The following is a 20,537-nucleotide window of genomic DNA, read 5'->3' as shown; positions in this document are numbered from 1 at the left end:
ACCGGTTTACGGATGTGGGATTGGCGATATAAAACAATTCCTTATATTCTACAGGTTAACTGCTTTGGTTACCGGACGAGTTGTATGATTATAGGACGGTTGAGATTTTTTATATTACATAAATTTCGTCTTTAAACAGCGGCGCTCGATCTCGTGAATTTCTATTCTGATAACTTGAAAGCAGACGACATCGGGCTTAGGACACATCTTTCCAATCGCCTTTACGAGAAGGGAAACTGCGCAGAGGTAGACAGTCATGTCGCTTTATTTTGAAGAACAGTTCGTATATTACTTGGCGAAGTCTGTAGAGAAAAACAGAACATACCACTTGAACGCAGTCACTAGTGACATTAAAGATGGAGCATGTTATCTTATTAAGGGCTTCAGATAATTTAAGTATTAATATAACAAGCCTTGCGACCGAAATTCATGAGTGCCAAAACCTATCCATTTATACTTAATGGAACTGTTAACTGTTGTTGGACGCATAATATAAATCTAATCGAACATTTTACACCTGTTACAAATATCAATTTATGTAGAGATATGTGATAATATTGAATTTAGTTAAGAAATTGAGGTTCAAAATCGACAAATAAAATATTTATGCGCTTTGTGCTTAAATTTTGATAGCATGGGACTCTACCGTTCTCGGGTTGGAAGTGTGTATGGCAAATTACGTCCTCGTCTATATATTTGGTGTTGATTTTTGTGTACTTTACTGCAAAATTCAGGTCCTCATGACTCCGTTTCCGAATGGTGCACTACATGCAATGTCTCGAAGCGTTTCACGGTGCCTTACGGAGCGTGTAAAGAAAAACAAGTAGCCCTTGGTTCCTTTACAAGGTCCGTGTTTCTGCTCCCACAGGAGGATGTATACCTTTTATATTCTTATGTCTAAGACAGGAACCAAACTGTCAACGACCAAACTGTTGCTAAAAATGCGCAGAGGTAGACAGTCATGACGATTTTGAAGAACAGTTCGTTTTTACTTGGCGAAGTGTGGGGGAGGAAAAAGAATACATTGTACGCAGTCACTAGGAAATAAAGATGCTGCGCATGTGTTTTTCTTATTAACGGGTTTAAAATAATTTCTGTTAAAATATAATAGAAATGGCGAAATTCACTGATAGTCTCAAACCATTTATCCATTTATACATATATATATATATAATATATTCTAAATCGACACATATGCCCCAGTTACACAATACCACTTTATGGTGCGAATGAGACTACGAGCCCATTTGATTGCAATGAAGTCAAATACTAACATCTGTAAGCGAAGTGCATTAACTTATGTTACGCTGGTCCTATACCGTTTCGGGTTGGAAGTGTGTATGCAACGTTAGTCCTGTCTATATATTTGGTGTTGATTTGTGTATTTACTGCCAAATTCGGTCTCATGACTACGTTCTCAGAATGATGCAAAAACATGCAAATTTTCTCGAGCGTTTTTACGGTGAATTAAGAGAGTGTACAGAAACACAGTAATCCTTGGTTCCTTTTACAAGGTCCGTGTTTCTGCTAAAAAAGGTGGGACCTCGTCTACCTTTATTTCTTAAGAACCTAAGACAGGTACCACTGTCAAAAGACCCCACCAACGTGCTGATACACACTTGGAGAGGAGGACCCCCAGTTTTTTTTTTTCCAATGTCGAATTTGCGAACATTCGTATCTTACATGGCGACGTCTAAGGGACAAACAGACTACACTTGTAAGCGTCACTAGGAATTAAAGCAAGAGCGCATGTTGATATGTTTCACGTGTTTCACCTATTCTGATTAAATATCTAAGAAATGGCGAAATTCACTGAGTCTCCAAACATTTATCATTTGACCAATTATCTATGTAAACGACACATTGACACCAGTTACACCTACACATTTAAGGTAGCGCTAGTTATATCGTGGCCCTTATTTTACGAAAAATGAAGTCAAATACTCCTAAATAAATATGTCTGCGTTAGACCGTGCTTAAATTTTGATAGCATGCGGTCCTCATTACAGTTCTCGGGTTTGGAAGTGTGTATGCAAGTTAGTCTCGTCTTATATTTTGGTGTTGATTTTGTGTAATTTACTGCAAATTCAGGTCCTCATGATTTGACGTTCTCAGAAGGATGCAAATACATTGACCTTTCTCGAAGGGAATCCCTGAGAATTAAGGAGAGTGTAAAGTCAAAGCCAAGTATCCTTGGTTCTTTACACGGTCCGTAGTTTCTGCTAAAAAAGGAAAAATGTGGCCCTGTATACCTTCTTTATTTCTTATAGTCTAGCAAGGTACCAACTGTCAAAGTCCCACCATGTTGCTATACCAACTGCGCAGAGGTAGACAGTCATGTCGAATTTGAAGAAAGGTCGTATCTTACTTGGCGAAAGTCGTGGGAAAAACAGGACATACACTTGTACGCAGTTCATAGGAATTAAAGATGTGCAGCATGTTGTTAGTCTTATTAAGGGTTAACACTACTTTCTGTTTAAACTAATAAAATGGCGTAATTCACTGAGTCTCCAAACCATTTATCCATTTGTACACATATTATATCTGATCGGGATATTTGACAACCTGTTCAAATACAAATTTATGGTTAGAGATATTGAGATATAGTACCTTTTTTTTAGGACATTGAAGTTCAAAATCCTATAAAATATGATTGCGTTGTGCTTAAAATTTTGATACGCATGCGTCTCATACCGTTCTCGGGTTGGAATTGTGTATGCAAGTTACGTCCTCGTTATATATTTTGTGTTGATTTTGTGTAATTACTGCCAAATTCAGGTCCTCGTGACTACGGTTCTCAGAATGATGCAAAACCTGAACTGTCTCGAAGCGTTTTTCCGGTGAATTAAGGGAGAGTGTAAAGAAAAAAAAACAAGTATCTTGTGTTCATTTTACAAAGGGTCCGTGTTTCTGCTTTAAAAGGTGGACCCTGTATCCCGTTTATTTCTTATAGAACTAATTATTAAGTCCTACGAAAAATGGTACAACTGTCAAAGTCCTCACAACCGTAGGTATACAAACGTGCGCAGAGGTAGACAGTCTGTCGTTTGACGAACAGTTGTATTATACTTGGCGAAGTCGTGGGGGAAACCGACATACACTTGTACGCAGTCATAGGCATTAAAATGTGCGCTTGTTGTTATTATTAAACGGGGTTTCAAATAATTTCTGTTTTAAATATAACAAGAAATGGCGAAACTTCCCTGCGTGCCCCCCAACCATTTATCCATTTCTACTTACTGGAACTGTGAATGTGCTGGACGCTTGTATCTATATAAAAAAATATATAAAAAACTATCTTATATCGACCATTTGACCCTGTTATAACCCAATTTATGGTAGAGATTGTGATATATTGAAATTTTTTTTTAGAATGAAATCAAATCTAAACAAATCTTTTTTCGTTGTTTGTGCTTAATTTTGATACGCAAGCGTCCTCATACCGTTCTCGGTTGGAAGTGTGTTGCAAAATTAGTCCTCGTCTTATATTTGGTGTTGATTTAGTGTAATTTACTGCAAGTCAGGTCCTCATGGACTTACGTTCTCTGAAATATGCAATACTGCAATGTCTCGACGCGTTTTACGGTAAATTAAGGCAGCGTGTGAACGAAAAACATGTATCCCATGGTTCCTTTTACAAGGTCCGTGTTTCTGCTAACCAGCTGGACCCGTATACCTTTATTTTTTATAGTCCTCAGAAAGGGGCAAACTGTCAAAGTCCCCACAAACGTTGCTATACAAAGGGTGTATGTGTGTGTGTGTGTGTGTGTGTGTGTGTGTGTGTGTGTGTGTGTGTGTGTGTGTGTGTGTGTGTGTGTGTGTGTGTGTGTGTGTGTGTGTGTGTGTGTGTTTGTGTGTGTGTTGTTGGTGTGCGTATGTATAGCAGGGACGTTGCGAGGCGTGATTTATTGTATACACCCAACCGTGCGAGAACCATCTCTGCTTTGAGGACTTCTTACCACACGGGTCCTCTTAGTTGTTTTTTAAGATATGCGACTTCTTGAGGAAACTCTTCTGATCATGCACAAAAACTTTTAGTCCCCGAAAGAGGCAATATCAAGTCTGTTAACACACAAATGTATACATTTTTATTATCGGTTATTATCAGCCCTTAAATCTTGGTGTGCATAAGCTAATGAATATGCAAATTCTAGCCAGTCGGAATTCTCGGAATTTTTCGTTGCAAGACAGCTACAAGTGTATATGCCCGGAGTAATCCGAATGGTAAGGTGCAAACATGGACTACAGTTTCGCCGGTCAGTCTGTCAGTCGTGGACGCACTGGATCTATGCAAATAAATAGTTTCAAAATTAGAGGTAGGTACTAATTTATTGGCCAATTATATCATTTTACCTCAAGTTAGTCCATAACCAAACATAGAGACACTGTTTAACACAATTCCGGTATTAGACCGGATACCGTAATTTAGTTACTAGAGTCTAAATTTAGAACCAAAATGGCGGTAGATGTCCTCTGAAAATTGTTAAGATAAGCTTGTGTTTCTGAAGTTCTCGAATGTTTGCACATTTACATGTTTTTATGACTCCTAATCTTAGAACTAAACGCATTTTTTCCGACCGGTAGGAACTTGACCCTCAGATACTGTACACAAACTGGGTTAATCAGTTATTCACAAATTTCAGCAGACACGTGCTGTGTAACTGTAAGTCTAAATTATTTTTGAATAATGGCATGCGTAATGTACTTAAAATCTCGTTAGAAAATGGCGTCCAGTGAGTGTTATTCGAAAGGTCCGTCAATATTTGTGTTATCTCAACAACTTGAACAAGATTTAAAAATTTCATGTGGACAGAAGAAAAAAAGAACACCTGTATTCATAAATATGACAATGGCAGTGAATGGGTATCTTGTATCATTCAAAAGATGGAGTCGTCGATCCTTTGTGTTGTAATGTTACAAGATAAACAAGTTTTTCATCAAAAATACTTCTAGAAAACTGTAACTTTTGTAAGTGGCTGTTGGCTGCCTTGGCAGTGTCACTTTGTGTATGGACACCACTCTAGACGCCTCGCCCAGCTTTTTTAACTTTCTGTGTCGAATGTCGAAAACGTATGAGATTTATGCTGAACATTCAAACTACCAGGGCTCGACACTAATTTTTTTCCATGGTGACCCGAAAGACCAGCAGCTTTGCAACCTGCTGGTCCGACAGAATTTCAGGTGGTCCTTCCTATTACATTTGTGTAAGTAAACATAAACTTCACCATATATGATATCGTTGTTCGTCCCGAATTCGTCACCGTCCTGTTTTCGTCACTGTTTGTTTCTTACCCACTGCATGTGCTATGACGTCATCTCAGATGTGTTTCCTGCAGGCCTTTTCAACATGGCGCAGCGCCATGCCCCATCTGAAGTGCAGCCAGGCTGCCCTTCAAACTGCCCGTTTGCCTCACGTGCCCTTTTATTCTATGAGGCTTGTGTATTTATCTTGACAAGAGCCCTTTCAAAACCAGTCTGTATAGCCAATGTCCGCGGGACATGTTCTGTGTATCATACCGTCAATTAGCGGCTTTGATCAACAGGTCGACACATGGGTGCATCAACCGTGATTGACCCTGTGATTAAGAACTGACAGGATTATGCAATAAATTTCTGTTTTATGATACTTTAATTGGGAACAGTAAATGAAAATTTGTCGTGTTTAGCACTTCGACGGTGAAGCTACATGTAGCCTTTTTATCGAAGGTATGATTTAAAACGGTCAATTAAACGATAATTATTTTAAAAGGTTGTAATCATTTAAAATGTAGATTGATTGTCGCAGTAATTTTCAATGCGCTCATTAGGACTTTAAAAATAAGATTCATTAAAATCGACTGATGTCTTGATTTATAATTACGAAATCGTACTTTCAAAAGCACATTCATGAAACGTCGATGCAGAAGTCGCTGCCATCTTGAAAATTTGAAAACGTACATCGGTTTGAAAATAACCAATAACATAGCGATTATGTTATAAAAACTGATAGAGATTTAAATGAATAACTAAAATGCAAGGCCCTAGTTTTGTTTTCGTAAATAATTTGTCAAAATGATTTTATATTATTATAAGGCCGAAATTTAAGATGAACATGATGAAAGTGCACGGCCGCATGCGTCAAGCAAGCCGAAATTTTGAGTTATTACTCACTATGAACTATAGGTATTCACATTTATGTTTATATTACGGTATACTGTATGATTAGATGGAAAAACAGATTCATAGTCAGTCATTGTATGTATCGTAGAAACTTCCGAGCAACGGGTGAGTGATAAAAATAGTGGCAGATCTAATCTAGCAAATTTCACAGCATGTACTTTTTACGTCGCTGTCTACTTTTGTTTTCGCATGCCCAAAACACTAGCAACATATAAATTTCCGAGTCGATTTGTCGTCTAAATCTTACTGGCAACGAAGAACGATGGGTTTAATCAGCTATAGGTACAAAGTCATTGATTACAATCACGTAGATTTGACAAACTGCCTCTTACCGTAAATCAGTGGTGAAATGATATGTGATTGACAAAATAAAGCTGCGCATTGTTAGTTGTTCAATAAAACTTGTTGCTTATTAATTATCACCTGATATCTGTCTCTGAAAATGCAAGCCGACACTTCATGAGGGTAACAGAATACGAATGTCTGAAAGTATGAATCATCAGTGTCATCTTTAAACAAAAGAAAGGAATTTCAAAGTTTACTTTCACAACATGGTAGGCATTACCTAAAGAATAATACAAAATATCTATCCCATATCTGAGATATGAAAAATTCTCAAATTAAATGAGGAAATAGTATGTAAAATGATAGATATGCATATATGTAAATCGACGCCGGCAAGCGTTCTTGGGCAAATGGCCTTTCAATGCCAAACCGCGTGTTAAAAGTGCCCTTTTTCAAGGGAAGCACCATGTCCCTTAAAGAGTCTGCAGGAAACACTAAATTCTGTTATTTTTACGGCATATAAATATATATATATATAACAAATAAAAAAGGACCCGGAACGGGAACAAAATATCGTAAAATTATAAAATGACTTTACACGCACTTTACATGCTTAGTTTTTCTAGTTTGTGAAACTAGTTTGTGACTTTTATATAAAAATTTAAGAAAAACTAAGCGAGCGTGTGAAGTCATTTTATAATTTTACGATATATATATATATATATATATATATATATATATATATATATATATATATATATATATATATATATATATATATATATTAGAGCGGATGTGGGTAATCCCGAACAGGGGGGTAATTCTGAACACATTTTTCCAATGACATTTTTATATTCTTGAAATGCACCAATTTTTATTCTAATCCAAGGCGTCACATAAAGGATAACAACACATTCCATATCATATTGCAATGAATGCAAAGTTGTCGCGCTTCTTTTCAAAATAACAAGACTAGAATTTATACGACAGCTTGTTTGCAAGTCGTTCTTACCTGTTTTTGTATTTCCATGTTAGTAATACGTAAGGATCTAAAAGTATTGGTTTTTACGCTGACAATGTTTTGATGGAATTCTTACATCACAAGTGTTCCGTGGGAAGGGAGTTAACTGCATTTCTCATTATGCAAAACATTGAAAGATCAAATAAGCCGTTCGGAATTAGACACACTTATTAATGTTAATTAATGTGTGGCTTGAGGGAATCCAAACAATCTATATATGAGGAACAGTTTATCCAAAATAAGTATATGTAAAGACTTATACTATATTTGAAGCAAATAACTAGAGCTAGATTATGAATAAATAATAGATAAATAAATAAATGAATAAATAAAAATAGATACAGTAACAAATAAATAAATCTACTACTTTGTAAAATGAGTTCAACTTGCTTTCATTCATATTGGCTCGTTTTAAACATGTGTAATTTGATCCGACTCTGTTAGAGGAGGCGACGACTCATGTAGCAATAGCATGAGCTTGTCAAGAGTTGCAGCGCATTTTGGGTGCCAAAGACAACCCTGCACGGTCCACGGAGTTATTGGGCAATACAGACAAACTTCCGTTTTAATGCAAATACTGTTAATTTAAACACAGATTCTAAGACATTTTAACACTGCACACTGCATCATGCATAAGGGTGTTAATACCATATTCAGTGTTTCGGACATTAATCATGTAGAAAGTTGTCAAGATGTTGTGCTGTGCTTCTGCAAATTTAGGTTTAGATACAGATGCTCTGTAAATTCCAGTTATATATAGATTCAGGATGAACTCAGGTGAACTATATGGGGCCATCATGGCCCACTTGTTGGGTAACTGGTCTTCAAACATTGACTACAATTATAGTACATGACCACTATTGTTTTTGAAGCAATGTTTCTTGTCAAGGTCAATATTACTAAAACTAGAACTTTAAAAAGAGGTACAGATCTGAAATTTAGGCTGATGACTATAAAGTTAGTAAGTTTCTGGTCAAGGTCACTGTCACTGAAAAAAACTCTTTAAAATGGTAAGAGATACAGATGGGCTGACTATGTAAAAGCCTAAGTGCAATGAGTGGATGTTTCTGGTCGAGGTCATTTCAAAGCCACTGTCTCTAAAAATACAAATTTAAAACAGAGATGCAGATATGAAATTTGGACTGATGACCAAATGCTAGGCATTGCAGAGTTTTATGGCCTTAGACTTGAAAAAGCATCTTGTCTGTGTAGTGTGTGTGTTTCACAGATGCATCTACTTGATTTATATCACTGATTGGTGTTTGCATGTAAACATGATTTTATTTTTACAGTATTTTGGACGTGAAGATGAGACCAAGAAAAGGGAATGAGAACGCTGACTGTGTGTCGGCAGAAGAAAAAGGAATTCTAGAAGTGAAGATTATTGACAGTTACATAGGTGAGTGATTCGGAAAATTACTAATGTAAATCTTACTGTAGTTATTTAGTATCAGTATTCACATCAGATAAAAATGATCCCCGTAACTTGCGATTTGAATTTTGACGGTTCTAATTAGGCAATATTTTTTACTTACCTAAATATTTTTGTGAAGGGTTAGAACTGTGCTGGTCCACATGTCTTTTAGTCTATCCTAAGTAAGTTCCAGTTAATTTTTTTGTACCAGTCTACACTTGAGTTTAATTCAGTTATAATTATTACTTAGAGATATTCACTTAAACCATAAAATAAATTTCTTACTATCAATGTCTACATTGTTTTTGATTTGCACTCAATGACAAGCATATTTTTGACACATTTGGCATTCAAAATGATATTGGAGTTTAGATGTTGACTTATATTTAATCCTGCAAATTGTAGATGATCTGTATAGAAAAATGAATGTGAAAAAAGCTGCCCGATTAGCTCAATTGGTAGAGCCACGGACCCACGTTTTGAGGGTCGCGAGGTTGAGCACGGGTGGCGACAACTACCTGTGGCGTTTTTCACCACCCACCACTGTTTCAAGTGGGGTAGTTGACTGTGTAATTACTAGCATGCAAGAAGTTGGCGTGTACTGGTAAAAAGACCCAGGAGACGCGATAGATATCAGGCTGCCGTTAACTGACTCTGACTGTTAGTACGGGGTTAAACCCCAAACAACCTGAGCGGAAAAAAACTGTGCTACAGCTGATTATTGTATGACCTTTATAACGGCCTGCTCAGAAGGTTGCTTTCAGTCTGTTGATTATTTGCCTGGAAAATTGCCTGGAAAATGAGCCATGCTATGGCTATGCAAAAACCATCTATGTTACAGCAGATTAAGCTTGATAACACAGTCGCAGTACAGGGATTTTTTAACAGGAAAACTGACAAAAAGGTTGCAATACATAAGTGATATGTTCAGAAAGTGCAAAACAAGTCGTACTACTACAGATTATTGTCAGTGACAAAAACAGATTCAGTAGTTTGCTTCATACTGTAAATGACCTGTATTAGAAATAGAGTTATGCTGTGGTAAAGCTAACTTTGGCTATGACATCAGTTAGGGCTCTGAATTGGCAGGGGGCTTATATGTGGTTTGCAGTACTCATTAACTTATATTCAGCGAAATTCTTCCGGTATGTCCTTCACATGTCAGATAGGACACCTTTAAATTTATATAATTCAGTTCTATCATCTGTGTAGGTTCAGATGTGTTAGCCTTGGATACTATGGAAAAGGGACAGCTGGTTTGTTACTATGAAGGAGAACTGATCTCGGGAAAAGATGGTATACAGAGGTTTGATACTCCACATGATAAAGGAAGCTTCCTTTTTTTCTTCCATCATGAAGGAAAACAGTTCTGGTAAGTAAATTGACATTATTCTATTCTGTTTCAAAGGTATCATTTGTATATTGTACTATTCAGCATTACTGATGAACTAAAACCTCAGTGGCAAAATGTAATAACTGTTTATAGTTTATATAGGCAGTTACTACGTTTTTTCACTAAGATGATGTGTTGTGATTGCCCGCTGGCTGTTTGGCCATCAACGCAAGTGGTTAAACAACTTCTGAAGAACAGCTAGCATCCTAGCATTGTTTACAAACATGAAAATGATTGTTACAGAATTTTCTTTTATTTTAGGTTTTGTTAATATTAACAAAGAGTGACTCTTTTAACTTAAAATCCAGTATATCAATCACTATTGAAGGCAGTGACAATGAAATTTTTTCTTCATCTACATAAGGAAAATCAGCTTCTGCAACTCCATTTGGAACCTCGGCAGATTGATGCCCCATTTAGTATTTCTTGTGTTTATTTCGTTCCCTTTACAGTGTATTGTGTAGACTGTGTACAGTTCTCCATTTTTACTGCACATGATTTCATGTCGTAATCGATGTACACACATTGTAATTTTAGAGTGCAGGTGTCACAAGACTAGATAAATTTACCAACACTTTACTTGTTTGATGTTTCTTGCAGTTGAGGCTGCCATCCAAACAATTTAAAAAATAAGGGTTACTAAGGTCAGAGGTTTAAATTTGGCTTGTTATTTTGTGTTTATTCAGTGTCTCTACAGTCACACACTAAGATTTCACAGAAAAATTCTGGGATAAATCCCAGATAATGTCATGCAATTTTCTTTGTTGCTAAATATGAAGCCTGTGTTTTCAGCATTGATGCAACACACTCATCTGGTTGTGGCCGGATGATAAATGACGATCATCGAAGGCCTAACTGCAAAGTCAGACTCAGTCTTACAGGACCAAAATTAGCAATTTATGCACTAAAAGATGTGTACAAGGGTGATGAACTTCGGTATGACTATAAAGACACAACAGCCTTCTGGCAAAGGGTATGTAACAGTTCATTTTTAAACAGAATGAACTACTTTTGAACATACTATTAACCAGTTGCTAACTTGGTGCTAGAAAACATGAGTTGAATGTCTGTGATTTTAGCACGTAGATTTTATGCATCCCCTCTGTTTGTCTGTCTGTGTAGGTATCTTGGGTCAAGCCCTTTCAGACGAGGTCAAGGTCGGACACATCATTCAGAGTTTGTGGGTTCGAATCAGCGGAATTTGACTGTGACCTCCACAAGCCCATCTTTTGGTGCAAGTACTGGTCAGAACTCCAGGAAGCGGTCATCAAGAGTAGTTAATATAAGTTACAAGAACTTGGTTCTACAAGAGATGTTAAATAAATAAGTTTAATCTAATTAAACTAATTCAAAGTTATCTAAATATTACGTTACTGAAAAAGACAGGAAAAGCCAAGCAGTGAACAATACTTTAGGTATGCATGCACAAAATGAAAGCATGCCTGCTAAGGAGAAGTTAAAAATAATGGTAATTGTTAACATGCTAAGTGCCAGATACACAGGCCTTGGCTGAAATGGGAGAGTTGTGACATTGCAGTTTGCAGATATTTTCCTCAACAATAAATTGTCAGTTGGTCTGTGGCTAGTAACTGTGGAGCAAATTACTGGTATAGTTTGCTGAATGTTCGTGGTAATAGAACTTATAGGGTGTCGATAACTGGACTGTGGTCCTTCCTTAATGAAAATCACATTAGTTGTTACAACGTAGTTCATTGGACAAACTTTATACATGGGCACCTGTGCATATACTGAGGCAACCAGTGAAATGTTGTGTTATTTGTTGTAATAGTAGACAACATCTGAACGCGAATGATCGCTTAAGATGTCGATGTTTGCTCTATACCTGGTGTCTTAATTCAGACGATAATAAAAACCTGTTTGAAAAATATTCTCAATGTCGTCATTCTGAACAAACTATAATAAACTGTGAGAATACTGTATGCAAACATTTACAGAATATTTTGGCGGTATTTTAAAATGCATTAAGATTATGAAAGAATTTGTTGTATGGTTGAGACCTGTGTACCTGAAACACTTAAAAAGAGAAGGGTTGACAAGTGATTTGCTATGCCAGAGCACTAATACTGACCTTCCTGCAAGTAGCTATACTCTGCTGTATACATTTGTGTTTAGCTTACACAACAAAAGAAGGACAACAGTTACTGCTTGAAACCCTATCTCACAAGTTTGTATAGTATATACTATGCTTTATTGTAGAGAAATCCTCCTAGAAAAAATATTTATACATGTGCAGGTATGTTGTTGAAGTTCTGTTTGTTAGCTCACTTGAGCATTAGACAAATCATCGTGGAACCTCCTTTGCAGCACTTGGCAACAGAAATAGTAAACTTATTTGCATCTGGTGATAACACAATATATTTCCAAATTTCTGGGAGTACATTCAAGAAATTTTCAACTTGGCTTGTGAATGGAGGAAAATAAGGACCTTTTACATCATGGAATAAGTCTTTTTCAAATGGACAAATATTTTGAGTGCTATTGCAACAAAAATAGTAAAATTATATGTGTTAAAACACTCCTGTCCCTAAATCAGTAAATCAGGTACTTCTGTAATACTTGCAATACTTCAGTGACTTGTTCTAATACTAGTCTGGAGCTCTGACTTTGAAATGTCAGAAATTGCAAAGTAGATTGTTCACTTGTTACAGTTCAAAAGCTGTTTCTGTTTTGTTTGAACTTTTCCAAAGTAGTTCAGACATCACCTTGTTTTAGCTATATATAAGAGGGACCGGAAAAGTAGATGACATGACCTCTTACTGCACCTATATGATAGGGGGACAGTTACTTTTCAATCAGTTTAATTATCATTTTTCAATATATATTTGTTACCTTTTTTAAAGTAAATATAATATAAAAATGACAAAGTTATTTTAGTTTGCTAGAAAATATTACTTCTATAGCTATTTTAATCACTAAATTACCTCCCTTTTTAAGTTGATCACTAATAAAGGGAGGTATTTTATATTTTAAAAAATAAAATGTAAGTGAATACATTTGTTAATATACATAATATGTTGAATATAATTCAATAGTTTACATTTATATATTGCAATTACATTATATCTGATATATAAATAATTTCTTCATTGAATAGTAAACCATAAATATGTTCACTTGTTACAGTTCAAATCATGATAAATGAATTTGGATCTTGGGTGCACAGATTCTTTCACAATGTAGATTTTTACTAGCATTGAACAGTTAAGTAAAGGAACTTAATGGAGGGAATGAAATTGACTCACGGGTATATTTAACCAGACATACTTGGAAGAAAAAAGAATTTCAGTTTACCAGAATAAAGTAACTAAGGATTTGAATTATATGAAATAAAGAACATCAAAATATGCGAGTGTGATAGTTGTATTGGAAGGTTGACTCTTAGTCTATTGTGAACTTATTTTTGGCTGAAATTATGAGAGTGCAGAGGGATGAATCACTTTTGGTCATATGTAGCATATCTGAATCTTCAATCAAACATATCTTTAAGGTGCAAAACATATTGATGACCTGGTAACAACTTGAGGACTTGTACTATGATGAAGTCATGGTAATATCCCTTGTGTATTTCATGGCTAATGGGGATGGCATCTCTCCTTCCATCCGTAATCTGTAACAGATGTTTAGATGGCATGTGTACAACATGTTAAGTAGATTTGTTACAAGTGTCACATTTAAGCAAAAAAATAATGAAAGATGGGTGTTATACATGTAGGATGTTACATAGTGAAGAACTAAGTTAATACTGCACTATAGTCTCTCTCATCTAAGAGGTTTACATCAACATTTAACTGAACTGATGAAATGATTGGCTTTATTGGTAAAATAAATGTGGTTTGATAATCTATAAAAAAAGTGACCCTCGGGAATTTTAAGCTTTTTTCAACATTTTGCTAGTTTTCTTATACAGGTACAATTTTATTTCTCCATGGAAATATCGCTTTCGTTTACAGTAATGCCATTGATGTCCGTCCCCCATGAACGTCATTGTGGGCACTGCAGTTTGGAAAAGCGACGTAATGTCTTTTGCATAAAGATCCATGGGGAAAATTACAAATTTGCCATTTTTGACTCGAAAACTCACTATATCGAAAAATTGAAAAAAACTGTCTGGAGATATTAATGTTCCAGTTGTGTTAGTATATTTTTAACATGTTTGGCTAAACATTCTCTTAACCAGCCGCTGAAACTGGTTGAGTGAGACAGACTTTAATAAATAAAACTCTGAAAGAAGCAGGAGATGTCACAGAAACATTTTACATTCTACATTGGAGACTATTGTCAGCCACAGAAAATATATTTTGGTTGTAACTAAAAGATTAATGCAAGTGGCTACAATGATTGTTTCTTGCAGTCAAGAGTGTTATTACCGTATGCGTAATTAAACCACCTTCTTAAGGATTTGCCACATAGCTGAAATTTCATGAGCACTGATGAACAATACCGTCAATGGACATGTCTGAGGATTTTCCATATATTATCATGAGTAATACCTTTGTATCACTACTGAATGAAATATTTTTTTTTTTTTTTTGAAGAAACAAGGACTTTCTTATTGTGTCTGTTGTTCATTGTCCATATAATTACAGCTCTGTGACGGCACCTTAAATGAGACATAGTTACACTAAAATTATTTGCATTTCTTTACAAGACCCTGTGGAGAAGAATGAAAAAACAACAGAAATGGATGCCGGTGGTGAAAGCAGTGTCAACAAGTTGAGGACACTATTCAAGAAACAGAACAAAGTAAACAAAACAGTAAGAAGATACATACAATTTAATACATGTATTTATATTAGATTTTTTGTGCTTAAGTAACCAGGTCCTCACAAAAACTTGGTGTGTGTAGATATTTTGTATCACCAGAAACTATGCTTTCATTATTCAGAACCTTCCTGTAAGACAGAGGAATCTACTGATTTGTCTTTGTTATATGTTAGACCACCAGAAAATGTACTTTTTTATTCCGAACCTTCTTGTAGGTCAGGAAAAACTTACAGGACCCATAGAGGACGATAAGATAGAAGAAACTGAAGTAATGGATGCCGATGGTGAAAACAGTGTCAACAACAGAGCTGAGGACACTATTCAAGAAACAGAACAAAGTAAACAAAGCAGTAAGAAAATACATACAATTTAATACATGTATTTATATTTTTTGTATTTAAGTAACCAGGTCCTCACAAACAGCAATTCCGAAAAAAATGTCCCATTTCAGAATTGAAAAAATAAAAAAATTATGGTTTGCGGTTTCGTAGAATACCAACAATTTCATAATGTACAAGGTGTCAAGTTTAAAATCTGAAAATTCCACCCACCAACTAATTTGCGTTTCAAAGATATGAATATTTATTTATAAGGACCTAAATTTACGAGTAACGGAGGTTAATTTCTGGTTCATAAGATTTCTTGGGCAATGTATATGTCATTTGATACAACTAATGCACATTTTCAACACATCTGTACTCTACAAACCCTGAAGATAATAAATGTGCTATCAATCCAACTTAGACAAAAAGTTGCTCTAGATGTGCCTACTTTAATATTGCATTGTTTCCCAACAAACGATTTTTATTTTCTTCTGTTAATATTTTTGTTAGCTAGATGAAATTATTTCAAATAAGGTATCTTTAGTTATGCAAAAATAAAATGTCAGAATGTGGTCAAAAAGAAGGTGTCATTTTTTTCTGACAATTCATTCAATTATAATGTAACCGTTTGTGATTTTCAAACCAGGTGATAAGTAACGGATGTTAAACTTTTGAATCAAGTAGTTTTATTTTGTAATATTTATATATTATAGATTGCACAATCTTTTTGTTATCATAATGCAACAGTTAAATGATACTCCCGAATCTGTAACGGAACAGCTGCGGCATTTTAGAAGAGAAATTTGATACATGTACTATGTTTACTATTTCTTGAAGAAATATAGAACATTGGGAATAAAACCGATACGAACTGGTGTGATCGTACAGACCACTACTTTATGGTATTATCTATTTAATATGGTTTATGTTGTATTGACAAGTATCATGCCTGACAGATATCTTGCTATTTTTGTGGTTGTGTTTTCACATCGCGTTTTAGTACAAAGACAGTGTTGTACATATAATGTAAGATAATTGACTTAGTACTGATAAGACAATATCACCTTTCAGATTATTTAGTATTCAATTATAGAAAGAATTAAGAATTTTTAAAACTTTTTTTTTAACTTCTAGCACACATACATATAATCAATTTGGCCAGGTTCGCGCCACTTTCCGTCCGAACAGGTGTAGTATTCTGGCGGTCTTAACATAAAAATTAGCCTGGTGACCCATAAATTTTTAGCAATTTTTATGCTCACAATACAATTATCTATACACAAGAAAAACAGGAAAAATTTCTATGAAAGATTTTTTTTCAAAATTTAAAAAATATTCTTCACTATGGGTATTTTTCATTGAAAAAAGTTCACAAAAGTAAATATGAAACAATATTTTTTTTTTCATTTATACCCATTATTGTAAGGATAAAATATTACAAATATGACTAGAATATTAAATAAGTATATAATAAATTCTGTAAAAAGAAAAAAAACCTTATTGTGCTGTCTTGATGAATATTTTGGTTGGTATTTATAAAAAAGCAGAAAATTATGAAAATGTTGAAAAATCGCTGGCAGTTTCAGCAACAGTGGGTGTATTCAAAACAATTTTTCACAAAAACAAGCCTGGTGACCTATTTTTTTTATTTGTTCATTGATTTCAGCACAAAATTTCCTATCATATATGTGAATTTAAAAATATTCTATGAAAGGAAAAAAACTATAGGAATTCTCTTTAAATGAATTAATAGAGATTGTAACGGATGTTAAACAGAGGACAGTGCTTTATGTCGATGGCAGTATAGATATAATTTTAAAGTCGGGAACTAATATTTTAGTTCAACGAAAAAAATATTCATTCTTAACCAGGTATAATGACGCATTTATATATCTAAAGAAAGTTTTATATATCCTGTTTAAGGCAGTGATCTCAGTGTTTCGATAAATTCTTTTTCAGGAACTGATATCAATGTTTCTACATATCCTGCTTCATTGGGTGATCTCAATGTTTAGGGCTTACATATATTCCGTTTCAGGGAATGTTCTTAATGTTTTGATACATCCTGTTTCAGAGAGAGGTCTCAACGTTTCAATATATCTTGCTTCAGAGAGTGGTCCCAGTGTTTCTATATATCTTGTTCCAGGGAGCGATTATAATGTTTCTATGAATCCTGTTTCAGGGAGTGCTCTCATGTTTCGATATATTCTGTTTAAGCAGGGTTTCAGAAATCCCATGTCCGAAGCCCGGGGGCTACCATAAAATTCTGTCGGGCTACTAATTATTTTCAGAGCGTTTCCGCCGGGCTACCTTGAAACTCCGTATCGCGTAGCCCGGAAATCAATAATTTACTCTTCAAACATTAAATTCAAATTGATAGTTGTCTTTAATCCCCTTGTTTATCGAGAGATACACGCTCGAGGCTTTATCTTACCACCTAGTGTCACACTCGGCAAACAATTAACCTTTTAATCATACCCGCAGGCAAATGTTTACAAAAACATGTGCTCGCGAGATTTTAGACTGATCCAATCACGTCAAAGTCGCTGATCGATAATGTTCACAACAATATGCAAACCAGTCTTAAAATTACGTCATTTTACCGCCACCTGCCAAAGTGTACTTTCGATTTCGCTGACCTCAATATTTATCGAGTGATCAGAAAGAGCAGACATTTGATTTTGAGGCAGTGTAGTGCTTACACCGAGTTTATGCTTTTCAGTTTAAATACTTGCCTAACATGCAAACAAATTACCCTTGATTTAGCAAAAATCGGCGAGTTTAGAGAATTTCGGAAAAACATAAATTCGGATAAGTGAGTACACAGTGCCAAGAAACTGAGAGACGTTATGTACGCAGTACTAGTCCTTTTATTAAAGTAGACATTATAAGATGTTTAGAATCAGACAGAATTATGTCAACTTTAAATAATTTTGAGATAAATTACAATTCATACTGCTCTAAGGAACTTGCAAGTTTATAAAAAAAAAAATTGGCGTTCCTTTTATACTGACATGTTGCAATAATTATCAGGAGAAGATTTCCCAGTTTAAATACATGTAGTTTTATCTTTAGAATCAAAAAGGAGAAAAATGAGTAATGATAATTGGTATTTAAGAGAACAAAATTTACAACAATGTTCGTATAGCTAAAATTATAAAACCCTATTAATGTAATCATTCCGTCCCACTGTAGTATAGAAGCACATTGTAAATAAACAGAAATGGTCTTTGCCAAATTAACTTAAATGTTCGGGCTACCAGACAAAAATATTGGTAGCCCAATGGGCTACCAATAAATTTGCAGATTTCTGAAACCCTGGTTTAAGGGATGGACCTCAATGTTTTATATATCCTGTTTCAGGGAGTGGTCTCATTGTTTCTACATATCCTGTTTCGACGGAGTATTCTCAATATTGTCAGTATTAGGAGCAAGTATTGCCACTGCACTGTGATGTTTAGAAACATGAATTCCACAGCTGGTTACCTCATACTGCCGGGTCTTGGTTTCGCGTACTATGTTACTTTTCTCAGCTTCAGCAGGTAAAAGAAACAACAGAACTACAAGAAATTAGTTTAATCATATTTTATTGCATATTTTCATTATATACATAATATACACATATCTAATACTGAAGTATGAAAATAGCAAATGGGTTGGACTTTAAGTTATACCAACATTATAAGCAGCCCTTCCCACTGCGTCAAATAATTGTAGATTAAACTAATGGCGGTTTTTATAATTTGAAGAAATAAAGAAAAACACATTGAAAAATGTTTCAATTACACAAACAAAAAAGAAAAGAAAAGTGGAAACAAAGAAGGGAAAAAATGATTATACAAAAACTATGGTTGTACTTCTGTTACAATGCCACCAACGCGACCGACCGCACCCCCCCCCCCCCCCCCCCCACGATGCTCGACCCCCTGTTGAATTAGGTACTACATGTAATCTGTGACCAGGAAGCGCTATTATTATACTTGTTGATGAAATCGTCCTGTATTTTTATGTATACCTGTACGTCATTAAAGATCTTTTCATTTTGTGAATCAGTCAAAGTATCCGCACCAAAAAGAAGTTTGCGTGGGCTTAATTGATGTAAAGAACGAGTACTTTGAAAGAGTTGTAGTCTTGCATTTCGAAACCGAGTACATTTGAAAAAGAAGTGTTCTGTATCTTCAATTCCATCTCAACATGCGCATATAGGATCATCTCTGAGATGGTTTGTAAAAAGGTCAAAATTTAAGTTGCTGCACCTATTTCTCATGCGTGCGTGATGAACTGAATGTAATCTTTTTCCGTATAAAAAGTATTTAGGTACGTTTGGTGGTTTGAACATATTTTTTAACTGGGATTTGAAAGAAGCAAGCGTCGGTGATTCACGGATGCTATTATCGAGTTCGTTCCATAGATTCAGTGATGACGGGACGACAGATTTAGAGTATATTTCAGTACGTCTTGATAGCTTGACGAAGTCAGAATTGTTTCTTAAGTTATATGGAGTCGAATCTTCATCAGAGTTGGGGAAAAGTTCCCTAAGGTATTCTGGCAATAGACCATTCTTATATTTGTAAATCAGATTCAGTTTTTGAATTTTTCTACGATCTGACAAGGAGACCCAACCTATTTCTTTTGTAAGACGTTCTATTGATACGGAACGCGTGAGACCTGTCACTATTCTGGCAGCTTCATATTGAATTTTGTCCAGAGAGTTCTTTTCATATTCCGTGCAACTGTCCCAAACAATTGATGCGTATTCAATAAGAGGTCTTAAGTAAGCTATATAAATTTGATTTAGTGTAACGCGTTTCAGTTTGTATTTTAATTGACGCATAGACCCGAGCACTTTCGATGCTGATGCCAAAATATTATTGATATGGTCATGCCATTTGCCATCTTGGCTGAAAGTAATTCCTAGATGTTTATGATGGGCGACAAAACTATTTGTTTAGACACGGCGTTAATTTCGCATTCAAAGAGAAGTTAGAATACAATCTTGGAGTAGAAAACATGTAACAAGAGCAAAGCGCACATTTAGAACACTTTCACACAGGTGAAAAATGAGTAAATGAATCACTGTCCGCAATTTAAATACATACTGCGCAAACACTAGAATATCAAAAAAATTTAGTCTGAACGAGCATAGTTTTGTGACAC

The 20,537-nt window shown here is 35.2% G+C and overlaps 1 protein-coding gene across 3 annotated transcripts in view; it reads left to right on the top strand.

Annotated features, from left to right (window-relative positions):
• The window catches only part of LOC123557587 (N-lysine methyltransferase KMT5A-A-like), a 52,361-nt gene extending 37,345 nt beyond the window's left edge, over window positions 1-15,016 (top strand). For all 3 annotated transcript variants that reach the window (XM_053532502.1, XM_053532504.1, XM_053532503.1), the window contains exons 4-5: window positions 11,065-11,245; window positions 14,942-15,016. In XM_053532502.1, the coding sequence (XP_053388477.1) occupies window positions 11,065-11,245; window positions 14,942-15,010 (250 nt within the window). In that variant the 3' untranslated portion in view covers window positions 15,011-15,016. The remainder of the gene's footprint in view (window positions 1-11,064; window positions 11,246-14,941) is intronic.
• Window positions 15,017-20,537: the final 5,521 nt, after the last annotated feature.

Source organism: Mercenaria mercenaria, unplaced genomic scaffold, assembly GCF_021730395.1.
Source record: "Mercenaria mercenaria strain notata unplaced genomic scaffold, MADL_Memer_1 contig_1299, whole genome shotgun sequence".
NCBI lineage: Eukaryota > Metazoa > Mollusca > Bivalvia > Venerida > Veneridae > Mercenaria > Mercenaria mercenaria.
Note: the sequence above shows the minus strand (reverse complement) of the source record. Positions and strands in the feature narration are given on the sequence as shown.